The sequence below is a fragment of the Rhinolophus sinicus genome, chromosome 17 (genome assembly GCF_057876585.1).
Source record: "Rhinolophus sinicus isolate RSI-liver-muscle chromosome 17, RSI-T2T, whole genome shotgun sequence".
Taxonomy (NCBI): Eukaryota; Metazoa; Chordata; class Mammalia; order Chiroptera; family Rhinolophidae; genus Rhinolophus; species Rhinolophus sinicus.
In genome coordinates, this window is record NC_142517.1 from 10,411,219 (window position 1) to 10,428,826 (window position 17,608).

The 17,608-nt window shown below is 43.8% G+C and overlaps 1 protein-coding gene across 2 annotated transcripts; it reads left to right on the forward strand.

Moving 5' to 3' along the window:
* Positions 1-316: 316 nt before the first annotated feature.
* EPCIP (exosomal polycystin 1 interacting protein) lies at positions 317-17,096 on the forward strand. Of its 2 annotated transcripts, none has more exons than XM_019730203.3 (2): positions 317-451; positions 16,144-17,096. In XM_019730203.3, exon 2 carries the CDS (start codon positions 16,209-16,211, stop codon positions 16,866-16,868), a length of 660 nt encoding a protein of 219 aa, XP_019585762.3. In that variant the 5' UTR covers positions 317-451; positions 16,144-16,208; the 3' UTR covers positions 16,869-17,096. The 2 variants fall into 2 exon arrangements, with proteins under 2 accessions (XP_019585762.3, XP_074182063.2); XM_074325962.2 differs by lacking the exon at positions 317-451 and adding an exon at positions 11,372-11,482.
* The last annotated feature ends 512 nt before the right edge of the window (positions 17,097-17,608 follow it).

The window sequence follows — 17,608 nt, forward strand, 5'->3', positions numbered from 1 at the left end:
AAGTAACAATTCATCAGGCCAAGAAGAATGGAACAAATCATGAAAGTAAAAGCATCAAGGCGTCTCCATGCTCTCCACTTAATCCATTCAATTTCCTGCTGAAGTAGAATTTCTTCCATTACTGTCAGCCCTTCAAGGTCAGCGTACAGCAGCCGTCTCCATAGTTCCTTCTGGAAACTTTCTGCTTTAGAATCCCAAAAGAGTGGCCAGCAGTCACCAAGGCAGGTTCTCTCTCACTGTGCGATTAATAAAACCAGTAGGCCGGCAGCTTCCTCCTGGTTGCCATAGAAATGACCAGGGCCGCTGGCCCTCTGAAAACATAAGAGAACAGCAAGTGCAAGACCACGCATTCCATCCTGCCCTACAGATTCAACCAGCTGTCAAGCCAGAGTGAAGGATCGGGCGAGGTCTGCGGAGTGGAGAAGCGAGCCTCTCGGTGGAACTTGGACACGTAAGTAACTTCTCTGTTCTTTTTTGAAAAGCGTTGTCAGTTTTTCATAACCTCAGAATCTCTGCTGCATGGCAGGAGGGGTCTGCGACAGTTTGAAGAGACACTGTGGGCGGCATCGCCTTATAGTATTTGCATTTCTTGAACCTAATGTACACTTATGGGTGGCCTTCACCACGGAACACAGCTTAGGCTTCCGGGCATATGAACTGCTATTTACTGAGCTTCTGCCTTTAAAGGAAATGTTTTCAGTACGTTAAGCCAAGAATGAAACGACCTTCTCACTAATCCCTAAATAGATAAGCTCACTTAGGCTAACATTATATAACAGGTATCTCAGTAAAATCTGGACTTCTTTTTTCTATTTTTAAAATCTGGCTTTATTTTCCTTTTCCTGTTGGCCTTCCACGCTAAATTCAATTAAATAAAAGAGATCTGTGTCATATCTCTTTTCTTTCTTGTGATCACAAACAAAACTAGGAACTCTCAGAACATCAGCGAATATTGTTTCTTTGCTCTGTTTTCATCTAATAGTATTATATTTACTGCTTATTAATACACAACTCATTAGAACACATCATTAACATTTGAATTGGTTAGTTAACTTTTTAAAAAATTGACTCCTTTTATTCAAAAGTGAAAAAAAATGACACTTTAATAAAAGGCAAAATGGTGTTTTAGCAAAATTCGGTAGTCCTTACACAGTCCTGCATGTATTTCATTGTTTAATAACCATGTTTTTTAATAGTATTTTAGCAATAAGTATGTTGGTATATATTGAGGAAAGGAAATATTTCAAAAGAATTGTGCATAATATTTATAAAACCCTGTCCTAAAAAACTGCCAAAAATATCAGCCCTCATTAGTTTGATTTTTTATTTTTTTTAATGAAAAGAGTGATCTTTGGGAAGGTTTTTACTTTTATTTTTAGACCAAATAATGCAATATGTTTAAAAGGAAAAAATATTTCTCTTTAAATTTATTTGACAGAAATTTGGCATTTTCTGAAAATGAGTTCAATAAAGTATTTATGGAAATGAACACTTTTCAATGGCTGACTTGGATTGCCCGATTTTCTTTTCCATACCAATATTTTCCTTGTTTAAAGCTGGTATACCACCAATTTTTAAAATTCCAGTGTCCAGTGGCTTCTGTCTCTGTGTCAGTGAGGTGAGCAGGCCGACCACATAGCGCCATGGCTGTGTGATCAAGGGGGCATCTGTATCAAGCTAGGGGTTTGAACCCCAGTTATCTAATTAGCTGAGTGTATACCAAGGGAAAGCCTTGAGGGGTGTGCAGTCCTTGGTTAATTAACCCTCGCAAGGACCTGGATCAAGTCGGAAGGGGCAGTGGCGACATATTTCAGTTACGACTTCCCGTTGAGTCATTCTTTGTCCCATACTCCAAGCCTACGTTAGCAGAAGCGGCACTCAACTAATGTCCTTATTTTTAAATCTAACTTGTAAACATTTCCTTTTTAAAAAAGTGTTTGTGAAATGTGTGTGTATAATAGAACTCACCTGATTCCTTTTGTTTTCTATTCATCTGGCATGAGGTATCTATACACACTTTAGGTTCAAGGCCAGAGTCATGACAATAGATTGCCATGGAATGGCACTTGAGTAGGAACGTGACCCTGGGGTGGGAATTTTCACTACGACTGTAATTTTCACCATGACTCCCTAGAGTATATTGGGCTGTCTGTGTTCAAATCTTAGCTGTTTACTACTGGTTCCGTGACCTTGAGCAAGTTACGTAACCTCTCTGTGTTGCCATTTTTTGATATGACAATGGGACCATAATATCTACATTTAGGATTATTGGAAGGGTTAAATAATATAAACCATGTAAAGTACCTTGAACAGTACCTGGCACAAAAGAAGCTCTCATTAAATGTTATTAATAAAAAATATGTATATAGGCATACATCATTTTATTGTGCCTCGTTTTATTATGCTTCACAGATGTTGTGTTTTTTACAGGTTGAAGGCAATATTCTCCACCAGCAAAAAGATTACAACTCGCAATACTCGTTTTATTGTGGTGGTCTGCATAGCTCAGAGATATTGCAGGTTTGATTCCAGACCACTGCATAAAGCAAGTCGTAATCTTTTTGCTGGTGGACAATCATGCCTTCGATTTGTTAAAAATGCAACATCTGTGGAGCACAATAAAACAAAGCACAATAAGACATGAGATATACCTGTACTTCCTGCTTTCAGTCCATTTTCAACACACATGTATCTCTCACATTTCTTCTGTAAAAGAACATTGCCCCGTATCAATGAGCGTTTTCTATATTTATCTAGGTTAGCCTTGGGAACACAGGGCTAAGGGACAGTAAATTCTGATGTGGTAAAATGTTTACCCAATGACATGTCTTCTCTACCTAGCCGTCTGAACTCTCTTGGGAATCAAGGGCTGTATATTTTGACAAGTTAAGTTTAAGGTATCTGTTAGACATTCAGGTAGGGCTTTCAAGAGAAATGCTGGATATAAGAGCATGAAGCTCAGGGAAGAGTTTGGGAGCCAGTTAATCATCAGCAGAGAGGTAACATTTGAATCCACGGGTTAGCAAGCAATCACCAAGGGAGTGGATGTACATAGAGAAGAGAGCCAAGCACTGAGCCAGGAACACGCAACAATGAATGAGGAGCAAAGGAGACCCAGCCAAAGAAACTGAGAGAAGCACTCATTGAGGTAGCGAGAAAACTAGGAGAATGTGGTGTTGCGAAGAACAGAGAGTCCTTTGCTCTGGGAGGAGGGGATGGGCAACCATGTCAAATGCTGGTGAGAACTCAAGTGAAATGAGACCAGAAAATTGGCCATTGGATTTGGCACATTGCTGGTTGTGGGTCACGGGGAACCTGATGAGAATGGCTCCAATGAAGTGATGGGAAGAACAGCCTGATTGGAGTGGCTTAAAAATCCAACACAAATAAGCACTGCGTTCTCTGTATGATTGCAGATTTACGTACAAAAGCTTGTTTTTAATTTCTTTTATGGTGGACTAATGTGTCCTATAAAAAAACAGGTTTGAGGCAGGCAAGAACTGTCATCCATGCCCCTCGCTTACCAAAGTTTTGTGAAGGAGGTGGGTTTTGAATACCATTTAAGAGATGGAAGTTGTTGCTTAGAAGACGAGAAACAGAAAACAGTCCCAGATACAGGGGGCAACATAAGCAGTCTGAGGTAGGTGTCACACACACAACAGAAGACAACACACACACACACACACACACACACACACACACACACACACACACCCCTTGGGACTTGTTCCCACAATATTCCCTGCTGCGTCTCCTTTCCAGTTTTGATCCATTTCCTATAAAAGGATCACTTCCCATTTGCATCTCCAAAATGCCTGGTCTTCAAGGTCACTGAGGAAGCCAGAATCTTCTCTGTGGCCGGGAGATCTAAGGAATTCATTTGGAGTTATGCGTACACACCATTTCATGGGTACTCAGTTTAGCCCAAATTGTGATGCCCAGATTATTCACTGGAGTTCTGCTGTTGTCACAAAAATAATCTTCAAGGAGGCATCAATGAGATCAGGAGGCATTCTTTTGAATAAACTCTTATTTTTAGAATAGTTTTAGATTTAGCACATACAGAAAAATTGTGTAGATAGCACAGAGACTTCTCATAACTGCATATCCAATTAATAACATCTTATATTCGTGTGGTACCTTTGTCACAATTAATGAACCAATATTAATACATTATTATTATTAATTAAAGTCCATAGTTTATTCAGATTTCCTTAGATTTTATCTAATATCCTGTTTTTGGTTGTTGTTCCAGGATCTCACACTACCTTTAGTTGTCCCTCTCAGGAGGCACTTAAAAATCTTTCAAGAAAGCAATAAGGTTTAAATTACCTTTGGTTCTAATATTTGTAACTAAAACCACTAAAGGAAAATTTAATTTTTACTTTTCTAAAATCTAATCATTGGAATAGTTGAATACAGATGAAAGGAAAAAGCTGAAGGCTCACATCTTGAGGAAATAGTTCAAGGTACTTTATGGGAGTGTAATAATGTACAACTTGTAAGTGGAAGATCTGAATCCCTTTTTATTGTTCTGGAAGCAAGTAATTAAAATATTAAAGGTCTGCCAGCTTTTTTTTTTTGTTTCCCATCTCCTAGCAAAGGGATTACTCTGACTCATTTTCCTTGGCAACCAATCTCACACTCATATAATAGTGGCCTAGTAATTTGAGCACATCTCTCCAAGTTAGTTTTATAAAACTGGACACTTAAATGTTAGGTTGTGAGGAAGTTTGCAGCAGGGGCTATTATAAATCCCTCAACCAAGAGCAATCTGGGCAGTGGCTTCTGATGCTCACAGATATTTGTGACATCAATATATGCTAAGTCTGCTCATACTTCCCTTAGGCCCTGGGACGATGGGTGGAGTGAGGTGGAAAAACACTAATGGGCTCTGACTTATGGCTCATGGTCCCCATTCCAGACCAGTGTGTTTCACCTGTGTCCCCATCACATTTATAGGAAAGTTCCAAGTCAACCACAAACCTAGACTCGGCTCGTTGGTTAAGTCACAGGAGGTTGGGGATGCCTCATGGGACTTTTGCCAGATGTCATTCATTCAGTGGCTTTCCAGAAGACCCACAGGCAAGACACAGGATACTGAGCTCAAAGTTCACACCCTCTCACACATACACAAAAATCTTATGATGCTTTGTCATGGCTTAGGCTATACGCTGAAAATCCAACAGAAGAAGATGAATTTTGCTTGCTGATTTGATAACATGACACACTCCACACATCTAGGAGGGAACAGGTAAAAGAGGAGGTAAAGATAAAGATGTAATAGTATGCACCTTTGACTTAGCTAATGTAAAGACTTGTTCGGATAATGTAGAGATTTCTGGAGTGCCTCTAGGTGTCAGGCACTGAGCTAGGGTCTGGGAAAACCACGGTTGACAAGAAGACAAGGGCTTTGTCACACTAGAACCCTGACTTACACAGCACACCAACAGCAAGGGGTCCAGCACCCAATAAGCAAATCAGTGGGTGAAATCAACACCCAGTTGAGCTCAATGCTTACAAAACACAAAATGTCTGCTTTTTAGTTGGTTCTTAATCATCTTAGTCTAGAAGCATCTGAGCACCTTAGTCCATTTCTATTATTAATCTCAAAGCAGTAAACCAGTTGATACTTGAAGAGAGCCTGGCTTCACCAACCAGTGGGCATGAATAGGGCTAAATTAACCCTAACATACTAGCTTGCATGTTGCCGGTTTGTGCTCCCACCACCTGATACAGGTCCTGTCTCCTTCCCACCACTGTCTACACAATAGAGTCTCCTCCAATTATTTCTTAGCGTCCCCAGAAGTGTCTTACCTGTGCTAAAAAGTGGTCCTTTCGCCTGCTTCTGTCCTCGACCACCATGGGATGTTGACTGTCCCTTGCCTCTGTCATGGGGCTCCCCACTGATTCACTGCCAGGAGAGCACAGTCCAGACGCGTCCCTAGTCAGTCCTCCGGGAAGGGCCAGACAGTGATGTCTGCCCCTCATGCCTCCCTGTGCCGCACCTGGGCTGCATTCAGTGCAGAAGTGGGGAGAAAGCCTGTGTCCCACACGCAGGGTGACACTTTGTCACCTGGGCAGGGGCCGCCTGTGCCTCACATCTCAGATTTCTTGAGGGCAGTCCACACAGCCTCTGCCTGCCGCTCCACTGGACTCAGCACAAGGCATTAATTAGTCCGGGCTGAGAAGAGACAAGTGCCATCCTATCCCTCCTCTCATCCCTGCCCCAGGCCCTCACACATCATCTTCACCCTTCCTTCTTTTTTCTTCCACAGTTCCACGTATGCAGATAACCACCCGGATATAGTCATTCCCTGAACTCAGGAGACGTGTCCAGATGTATGTGTTGAGGCTGGGCTGGGTCTAATAGCGGGTGACACTCTGTGACAGCTTTGAGCTTGGTACTTCAGGAGAATAGTAAAGGAGCTCAGGACATTTACCCCAAGAACGTATGATCCAGTCTATGAGAGTAATAAGACACATGAAACAACTCGTGAATACCGTGGGGCTGTGGATAAAGACAGGCTAGTGTGGTTGGTCCAAAAGGTGGTTTGAGGTAGGTGGTTTAGTTTCCTCATAATCTCTGTATTCACTGCCTATTACTACTGTAACTCATTTCCATAAGCTAAGGGGCTTAAGACAACACATTTATTCTCTTACATTTCTGGAGCTCAGAAGTCCAAAATCAGTCTGACTGGGCTAAAGATGAGGTGTTGGCAGGGCTGGTTCCTTCTGGAGACTTCAGGGGAGAATCTGTTCTTGCCTCTTTCCGCTTCCAGAGGCTGCTCCCGTTCCTTGGCTCATGGCCACATCCCTCCCATCTCTGCTTCTGTTGTCACATTGCCTTTTTCTTCTTTCCTGGTCCCTTTTAGGACCTTGTGATCACATTGGCACACTCCAATAATCCAGGCTAATCTCCCCATCTCAAGATCTTTAACTTAATCATACCTGTAAAGTCCCTCTTGCGCTGTAAGGTTTAACTTTCATAGGTCCTAGGAATTAGGGTGTGGGCATTTTTAGGGGCCGTTGTTGAGCCCACCACCATATCCAACACGCAGAGTAGGAGGCCAGAAAGAAGGTGTTTTAATCATATCCCGTACTCATGCTGTGCCTTTCAACATTTCACATACATTTAAATTAGTAAAAATGGGAATTGGACAATTGTTTCCACCTCCAAGACTTGCTCACTAGTAATTTTAAGGCCTCCCGTTCTCCAAAATTTACAAGAGAACATTTACAAATCAGATTTGTTTGTTACAGGAAAAATGATGCAGAGAGGCCTTTGGTTTTATTCTAAGCCTGTTCACCATTCATATTTTCAATGCAAGCTGTGTATTAAATGAACTAGTTAATTTAGATTTCTTTGGGGTAGATTTGGGGTGCCTTGACAGAGCATACTAATACAGAAGGTGCCAAAAAAAAAAAAAAAGGTCTACACATTTTAAGAAAGGAAAAAACTATTAAAATTGTAATAATATATACCAATAACGAAAGATGAATACAAGTCACATTTGACTTCTGCAATCACAAGAGGTGCTCAAAGTGGTTCCCGTCAGCGTCCAGACACTTTGTTTTCTTTTGTGTGTGTGTGTTTTTTAAATAATAAATTGTTCTTGTTGCAAGCCACTACATTTTAAAAAATTTTTTTTTCCTGGGGAATATTGGGGAACAGTGTGTCTCTCCAGGGCCCATCAGCTCCAAGTCAAGTTGCCATCCCCCAATCTAGCTGTGGAGGGTGCAGCCCAGCTCCAAGTCCAGTCGCTGCCCTCAGTCTTAGTTGCAGGGTCACAGCCCACCATCCTATGTGGGAATTGAACTGGCAACTCCACTGTCAAGAGCCCACACTCCAACTAACTGAGACGTCCAGCCACCCCAGACATGTCTGATGATGGCAAACCACTGCTTGAGCAACACTGACCAAAGGGTCCACTTGTATACATTTTTTTGGCACCCTCTGTATATTTTTATTATCACTATAATTCTGACATAACAAAATATCACTGTTTATGAGTAGTACTATAATACTACATGTCTATTTACTTATGAGTAATAGTAATCGTAGTTATGAATAGACTGTATATGTACCTGCTTTACTCTTTTTTTTCTTTTTTTTTTTAATTTATTTTTTAAGATTCTTATTGGGGAAGGTGAACAGGACTTTATTGGGGAACAGTGAGTACTTCCAGGCCTTTTTTTCCAAGTCAAGTTGTTGTCCTTTCAATCTCAGTTGTGGAGGGTGCTGTCCAGCTTCAAGTTGTTGTCCTTTCAGTCTTAGTTGTGGAGGGCGCAGCTCAGCTCCAGGCCCAGTTGCCATTTTCTAGTTGCAGGGGGCACAGCCCACTATCCCTTGCGGGAGTAGAACCGGCAACCTTGTGGTTGAGAGGACACACTCCAATCAACTGAACCATCCGGGAGCTCAGCGGCAGCTCAGCGGCAGCTCAGCTCAAGGTGCCGTGTTCAATCTTAGTTGCAGGGGGCGGAGCCCACCATCCCTTGCGGGACTTGAGGAATTGAACCAGCAATCTTGTGGTTGAGAGTCCACTGGCCCATGTGGGAATCCAACCGGCAGCCTTCAGAGTTAGGAGCACTGGAGCTCCAACCGCCTGAGCCACTGGGCCGGCCCCCTACTTTACTCTTATTATAATCTTGCATGGTAGGTGTTGTTATCCCCATGCCACATGGAGAGAAAGGCTCTCTGACTGGCTCAACAATGTATATACCTGAGTCGAACTCGAACAATCACCAAAATACTTTAAATTGTGTCCCTTAAGACCCGAATTGCATGCTTGAGGCTAATTTTGCCTGGAGACGTGGGCTTTTCTTCCTCTTTTTCCAGGTGAGAAAATATGTCAGGTGGGAGCAATAGCTTAGATCCTACTGTAGAAATGAAACGCGCTACTGATCACGGGAGAATCACAGTGAACTCAGTTTCCTGCTTCTCGCAGCGAGCTGTGTGACTGACCCTCAATGAAAGGAAAGGGATCTCCACCATCAGTGCGTGCACAAAGCGGTGACATCAGAATCAGACGCCTGTAAGGGCCTGTGAAAATTCAGCGGCTGTACCAGGGCCGGGGGATGTGTGCTGTTGTGGAATGTAGAGAAGAAAGAAAAGACAACACTTATCCCAGTAAGAAAACACGAGGGAGAGACCCATGTTAACTTAACTCTCCACATTATAAGCTTTGAAATATTAAACAACAAGGATATCATTCCTCTTTTAAATATCATCTTACATAGTGTTTATCTCTCACCTACCTCCTGTAGTGCATTTGTGGGTCAGAGCCAAAGAAAAGAAAAATGCTAAAAATCCCTTTTCTCAAAGAGTTTCTCAAGGTTCGATACCAAAAACTTTCATTCATAGTGTCTCCATGAGCATCTCACCCACATTAACATAGACGAGCCGTTTCCTTCTTAGCCTGGACGGGAAGCCACGGACCAGTGGGAACCCGGCCTGAGAACAGGCGACCAGTCACTTCTGAGGTCCTACAGAGGTGTCTCCAGCCCACACTTGTTCCATGCTTCCTATTTAATTCTTCTCTGTGCCCCTCTAACAAGGGGCACGTTAGGGATAAAGTTTAAATAAGTGTAAATACCATTGAGCAAGGATGTGTTTATTTACATTTGTTTTAAGGCTTAACCAAGTGGTATTAGACCCTATACAAAAGTGGGCTTTTAGCACCAGGTGTCCGGAAAGAGTAGATGAGGGGAAGATGAAAGAATTAAGATGAAAGCACAGCAAGGGGAGCCTGCGGATGGGAAAGACACTGTACTGACTTCAGTATCTTGACCGTAGCTTGTCTCATTAGCAGCAGGTCTTGTTGCCAGTGTAACGACACCACCAAGAAGCTCTCCACTCTGAGAAAGTGAACCCTGCCTTTCTCGTGGCTGTCAGGGGCAGACTGGATGTGTCCCAGAGTGGAGTCCCAGGCAAGCATGTTGGATGCTAAGAATGAAACAATGAATGCTTCCCAGGGCTGCCCATTTGGCGTCTCCTGCCTCCTACACCACCCATTCCTTCCGAGGGATTCAGGCAGGTGTCTGGGCTACATGCCGTGTCCTCATCCCGACTTCCTAAATCCTACTCTCTTAGTCCTCCTCACCCCCTCAAGGATTTCACATATGGAAATAGATTTATCTGGAAAGCCTGGAGTTAGGAGTCAGCAAATAGAGAGAGGTAAACCTTCAAAAAAAAAAAATACAAAAGAAGATGTTCCCTTAGACCTCATTGTCCTCTCACCTCTACTTCCCCACTTCAATCTCTAAACGACCTTCCTGAAGCACAAATCTAATGAGGTCTCCCCCGCTTCAGCACCTCTTTTTTGCCTCTCTCAGGAGCCTCCAGAGGGGGTGTTTACATCAAAGGGCGTTCACAAGGCAAGCCAATGGGGTAGAGCTGAAATTACTCAAACTTTCATATTTACTTTACACCTCAACTTTTAAAAATTCTACTGTTTGTGTTGTGTTTACAATGTAAATAATATGTATGCTTCATACTTATAATACTTTTACAAATAAAAAATCACATCTATTGGGGAGGGTTTTTTAAGTTTTAATTGATGGGGTGAAGATCAGAAGAGTTTGGAGATCAAACCCTTTGCTTGGTCGGCAAGGTCCCCTGTGACCCTGCCTTGCCTACGTTCCCAGCCTCATGGGCCCCCGAGACACACCAAGTATTCTAGTCTCTCTGAGGTTTTGGTCAAGTGACCCTCTGTCTGCAGTGCCTCCGCTGTCCTCACCCGAAGCCCTTCTCCGCCTAACCCAAACAGCACCCCTTGTGGGAGTCTTCCCCATTTCTTCCTGCCCAATGCCTGAGCTGTATCTTAATAAGTATTCACCAATCACATTCGTCTAATTAGTTGCTCAGTTGTTTGCCCCGAGTACAGGGGAAGCTCCTTGGGCAAATATCACGTTCGTTGAGGGCAGAGATGTCTACTTCCTTTTTGATTTCCCACTGCTTAAGGCCATTTCCTGGCACCATACAAGTGTTCTCTGAAAATGTTTGTTTCTCACTTTCTGTTGAAAAAAGAGGATGTCAAAAATCATACATTGCCAAAGAATATTAACATAGGCTGTATCAGTCAGGTCAGGCTAACTGCTATGACAAACTTGAAAATATCAGTGGCTTAGGAGAGTCAAGTTCAATCCCTCCCTTATATTACAGTCTAACACCATTTAAGGTGTGTGTGTGGGGGGATAAGAATAGGGAGGGGTATGCTCTGTTCCTCACAGTCATTTAGGGACTTAAGTTTTTGTCTTGGGCCCTTGGGTTCTCCAGAGGATTTCCTGCCCATATTTCATTGGCTGGAACTCAGCCACATGGTACCACCTCCCTGTAAAAAGCTGGGAAATGAAGTCCAGCACAGTGCCAAGGGAGGAGAGGAGAACATGGGTACTGACCAGCAGGCACGAGAAGTTTCTGACATATCTAGGTTGTAAGACACAATGAATGGCTTTCTGCAACCATGGCCAAAGCTCGGAGGTATGTGTGTGTGTGGGGGTGTCGATCCACCTAAAGTTTTCAGGCAAGACGCTGAAACCTGTGCGTGATTATTCAATCTTTGAGCCTTTAAATCCCTGAACGTGTTTAAAAACCTGAGCTACTGTTCAGAATATGTGCAAATATTATTTTTGTATTGTAGCTGAAGAAATCTTGATAGCAATTAAAACTAGCAACCAGCTTCCTGGAAGCAAAGGCGTTTGCATTGAGCAGATACAGACATCGGTTACTTCAAAACAAATTCCACACAGATTCCTCTCAATCTAGGATTACACCCAACATTTACATAATGTTTATACTTGGCTCCAAAAGGAATGTTTCAAACTGAACTAGTTCTGTTCATAAGAAGATATTATTAGTAAGGAGATACTGTATCAGTGGGAGCACAGCATTTGGACCATTTGCCCCAAACAGATTTGAAATGTCATGAATATGTTGAACTCCACAGTCTTAACACAAAAGACAAGGTTTTAGTTGTGGAACAATATAGTGACATTCTCCAAATCCTTACAGGAATTAAAAATCAAAAGTAATTTGAAATTTGAATTCAGAAATGAGTTTAACTTGAAATTAGAAGTGATTTTTATTTTAAAAGGAGAATGGCAGTTAGGGAAAAGGCTCAAGTGAGAAAACTGTGGAAATTAGAGAAGACCAGAAGCTGATGAGATGCTCTGTCAGGAAGCGGATGATCTGACCTATCAACTTGAGCTGCAGCACTGGAAAGAAAGGCAGAAGAAAAACCAGTGTCTGAGCACCCCAAAAACCCACTGTGAAGCCAGGACTTAGGGAGCGAGGCCAGGCTGTCTCTCTCAAATGCAACCCCCAAAGTGTCTTCCTGCAAAAATCCTTGTAGATTTGGCAGAGGTGAAAATGAGAATTCCAGTGAAATAGGCCATTTGGAATCTTGGGTGTATCCCACAAAGGGAGGCATATACTCACACTCCAGGAGTGTATTTTATCAAGAGGGTGCCCAATGTTTGCTAACACTGAGAGCAGTAAGAAGGCCTGGCCCCCCATGGGTCTAATAGGCTGCCGTCATTATGACTACCTACCTTGCCTTTTTCTGGTAAAGCTGATTTCCTTTACTAGAACCAACCCATTGTTTCCAGTGTAGCTGATGCTACTCATTGGCTCCAGGGATGAGCATGTGACTGAGCCCAGTGAATATTTGTCCAGTACTACAGAGAAACAGACATTTTTCTCTGGGGGTTACTCAGGTTGTAGAAGGGAAACCCGATCTACTGATGACCATTTGGTCTCCAGAAAGGGTGATTTGAGAATGAAGCCAACACAGAGGAAAACAGAGACAAGAAATGGACATTCCTAACAACCTATTTTTGAGCACCTGGATCAAGCCATACCTGATATCCTCCCATGGTTTTTTAAAAATTATGTGACTGAAGTTTGTTTGTTTTTTTACTCAAGACAGCCTGAATTGGATTTCCATAACAAGCAGTTAAAAGAGTCTTAGTACCCTGACATTTGATAAACTATGGTTTTATTGTTTTCATTCAGTCAATAAACATTTTTTGAGTCCTTGCTGTGTGCAAGGCACTGTGCTGGAAATTGAGAATATAAAGCCAGTTGGAGCTCCCTAAAGGGATTATACCCCAGTGGAAGAGACACTTGAACCAGTAATCACCACAATAACAATTTGTAGGGGGTGTGAAGTCTGCACCTAACTTTACCTGGGAGTGGAAGATGTCATGATAAGCTTCATGGAGAGATAATATCTGAGTAAGGGAATGGCTCTTGAGTGAGAAAAAGAAAAGGAAAATTACCCATGTAACATGGGGTGTCCAGAATTTGAAAACTCCAAGAGAAGTAGTTAGGCTATGGAGATGACAGGGGTGGCAGTGGGAGAGGGGAATTGATGGGTCTTGTCGAACTGGAACCCTCTCGCTCACTCTGACATGTCATTTTCTCAGCGTGCTAGCTTGTGGTGTGCTCCATCATTGAGACTTTCCTCCTATATCCTAAATAAGCCCCTTCTTCACACTCAGGCAAGGACATAGCAAACGCAATGTACTTGTGCCCGTTCTTCTTATGCCATGATGGAATCTGCCCACTCAGGGATAAACACATAGTGAAACCATGGTGTCACAACCCATGCTCAATAAACCCACAGAAAGAAATTTGTGGTAATACTGAAGGAGAAAAATGTCCAATGGGCATATCTGCGGTCACCCCATAAACTGGTTCCCAAGGATATCTGTCCCCCTCTGTACGCCTTCATGAGGTTCCTGCATCTGGCCTCCTGGCCCACCCTTTGGGCTCCCTGGTGTCCAGAAGGCAGAGGCCACCCTGAAGTCCAGCCAGGGCCTTGGCTGTTGGGAATTTGCTCACAAATCCCTTTGGGGACTTCCAGCCCCACTCCTTCCTGCAAATCAACGTCCTTTCCTTTTTCTACTTCCTTTTTTCATGCGTGTAGGTATCTGTGTCTGAAAGAATGCAATGGACACGGTTCTCACCAGGTGACAGGCTGGTCTGTAGATCCTCTTCGCTCCCCTCCCCCATAGGGCTGGGACCGAGCAGGCCCGTGGGACTGACAGCAGCAATAGTTCTGGGGTGATAGTGGGGTGATAGCATTACCGGGACATGGAGTCCTAGAAACCTCCAGTGGAATCTGGGACAGCTGATCATCTAAAATTATCTTGTAATTAATAAATTATTCGTTGTTCCTTACTAAATGGGCTAGTCACCACCACATTCTAACACTATGAAAACTGTTAAGCTTCTCGTTGAGGGAGAATTCTGGTTCTATGCATTTTTACAAAATGAACCAATGAACAACTCCTTTAAGAGAACCCTGTGCCAACTTTAAAATAAATACAAAACACTATGAGGCACCAAAAATGGACTTTGATCTACTCCTCTGCTGTGTTCCTATAGCCATATGCACGTTTGGTAGAGCCTTTCTCAGTTCAGCCTTATTTGTCTTCTTTTGCGCGTAAGCCCTTAGAGAACAGGGCCTGGGTCTTGTTCATCCTCATTTCTTCTGCTTGGTGTTTGGCACATAGCCCACGCGGAGCCCACTTGACTCCTGCCTTTGCCTCCCTCCCTGTCCCCACTACTGCAGGCTTTGTTCCTCACATGCAGGCCTGGCCCACCTTGGGCTCTGCAAGCAGAATCAAGCCCATTAGAACATAAGCTCCAGAAGCTCTTAGTCTTATTCTGGGCTGTATCCCCAGGGCCAGCAAAGGGCCTGCCACCTAGTAAACTTCCGACAAGCATTTGGTGAATGAATGAATGACGTTCCAATGCAGTGCACCTTCCCTTCAAGTTTACTTGGCTGAGCTTATGTGTAATTTTCTGCACTCCCACCGCCTGGTGACGATGGCCTGTCTGTGCACCTGACCTGGCATTTTCAGCATGGTCCCCTTTGGATTTCTCACTGCCTGGCCTTCCTACCTGTCGCCTCATCTTGCTCCCTAAATGTTGTATGTCTGCCTAGACTCTTTCCTGCTGTTAGTATCCTCTTTTTAATTCCCCAGACTGACCCCTCCACATAGCCCTCCCCAGCCCTTCCTTCAGGGTCCCAGACCTCAGCTCTGCACTGTCCTAAACGGGAGTTTCACTCCAAGTTTCTCACCATACCCACCGGGCTCCATAAATACAACGAACTGAATTGTATTATTTGGTCTCTCTCTCTTCAGTCATCAGCTAGGTCAGGGGAAACTTAATTATTTTTGCGAAACTAAAATCTGGTGCCCTGTTTCATAATATGTATCTTATTCCAGTTCCATCCTAAAAGGAGACAGCACCCCTAATGAATGCCAGGAACAGTAGAGTGTTTTCCTCCCAAATTGGACATTGGTATTGCTCTTTAAACTACGCATGCATGCCCACCTTATTGAGGTCTTTCAGGAGTGACTGGTTTGGGAGCCCTACAGTAAATTATTTGATAAAATTTGTCCTGGAAAAGAAGTACATAAATACATTAATCAAGATCGTTGTGGTTAACTGGCGTGTGACTAGTCTTTTCATTTCTATTGACATAGTTAAAACTCACTCTAATCATTGTATTTCTAGGAGGCCAGGAAAAGTATGAATGGACCTATAGACAGATTAACAAGATGGGGGGGGCATGTTTGTCTAGTTAGACATTAAAGTTTACCATTAACTAACTGCTTCGCTGGTATTCATGTTATGTTGTTTAACAGGAAGCTCTTGGGCAGCTGAATCCAATAAGGACCTGTTTTGTCTCTGGAATTCCAGGAAATCAGATATGGAGGGGCAGATGGGAATGTGCATGTTTATAGCGGCTGAGAGGTACTCAGTCCCCGTAACTGGATGTTTAGAGAATGTGCACACTCACGTCACCCAAAATCCCTACCCACAGAAAGGATGAACTAGGTCTCCTCTCCAGCGTCCTTTCCTGATCTCTCTTTGGTGTGTTAGTCTGTCAGCAGACACCCCAGGGACTTTTATGGCCCAGAAGAGCAGAGGTCACGGGTTGGCTGCCGCCTCTCCCAGGACACAGAGAAAAGAGCGCCCCCTACCCTTGGCTCCTAGCATTGCCCGCCTGTGGTAGAACTGCAAGACAGAAAAGTTTATGACCGGTTATTCAGGGGGCACCTTTTCCACAAGCTGCGCATTTCTAATGAGAGGCTGTGGTAACAAAGCTGCATATTTTCTTTCAGGTGAGTGCCAATGAATTGGCTCACGGAAGGGGAACACGAGCACGCGGGCGCATGCTGGGACAAGAATGGCACCACCTTCTGGGCATAGCCTCCTTCTCATCAGCCTGCTGGGCGTCTTTGCATTCCACTGCTTCACAAGAGGTCAGAAGAACAGTACACTAATTTTCACAAAGGAAAACACCATTCGGAACTGCAGCTGCTCTGCAGACATCCGGGACTGTGATTACAGTCTGGCCAACCTAATGTGCAGCTGTAAAACCGTCCTGCCCTTTGCAATAGAGCGAACCAGCTACAGTGGCCATCTAACCATCTGGTTCACAGACACATCTGCACTGGGCCTCCTGCTGAACTTCACGCTGGTCCAGGACCTGAAGCTTTCTCTGTGTGGTACGAACACTCTCCCCACTGAGTACCTGGCCATTTGGGGTCTGAAGAGACTTCGCATCAACACCGAGGCCAAGCACGCCTCACCAGAGCAGAGCTTACTAATCCACAGCGCTGGGGAGGCGGAGCCCAGAGACAAGCCCCTGGCGTCACACACAGGCTGGCAAACTTGTACGTATGTCTCATTCTTGGACATGACACTTTTCAACAGGGAGTCATCCCTAAAATCATTTAGCATTGAAAACGTTGCCGGCATGGCCAACAACTTTCCCTACTTTCCTTACTTTAACACCTTCCCAATTCTAAGCAACAAAAGCTACGTTGTCACGTTCATTTACTAACGTTGTAACTGTGTCCAACCACCAGGAACTTTGGCCACCTATGGATAAGTTGAAGGAGGAATGTGAAGATAAGGCCATGAGTATCTCTCCCCACAGCTTTGCCTCTCCCCCAAGCCCTCCCCTATCACAGCAGAGCCACACATAGAAATACCCAGCCCTCTCTACTCCTCTCCGTGCCCAACCATGGGAGCTATTTAAAAAACAAAATAAAAAGCAACCAAAAACCAACTTGGTTCAGTCCAGAAACGTGTCTTGAGGGCCAGGGAGAGGCTCAGTCCTCGCTGCTATGGATGGGTCTGTGTAGTAATGTTAGACTAGAAATGGAGAAAGCAGTGTACACCAGCGGCTGCTTAGCGGAGACTGGCACAGCGGATGACACCCCCAAGAACGGTATCTTCCTCCAAAACATGCCTGTGTTATTTTCTGTGCCATGTTGTTACAGCACATGAAATACAGCACACTGATTCATCAAAGGGAGAATTGATAGATTTCAGAGGTTTCAGGACTGAGTCTCACAAGATAATTAGGTTCTCTTAGACTGATATTTGCCAAATATCTTGCTAAGAACAGATGGGTTGAGAAAGGGGAGTTTTGTGAATGCATTTGGGGGGAGAGAGGGAAGGGTAGAAGCTTGGAGACAGAACAGGCCTGGATAGTGTGGAAATTTAGGACCAAATGAGGGCACTGGGGTCTCGAGGAGGGGGAAATAGAAGGGCGATTGGGGGACACAACAATAATTG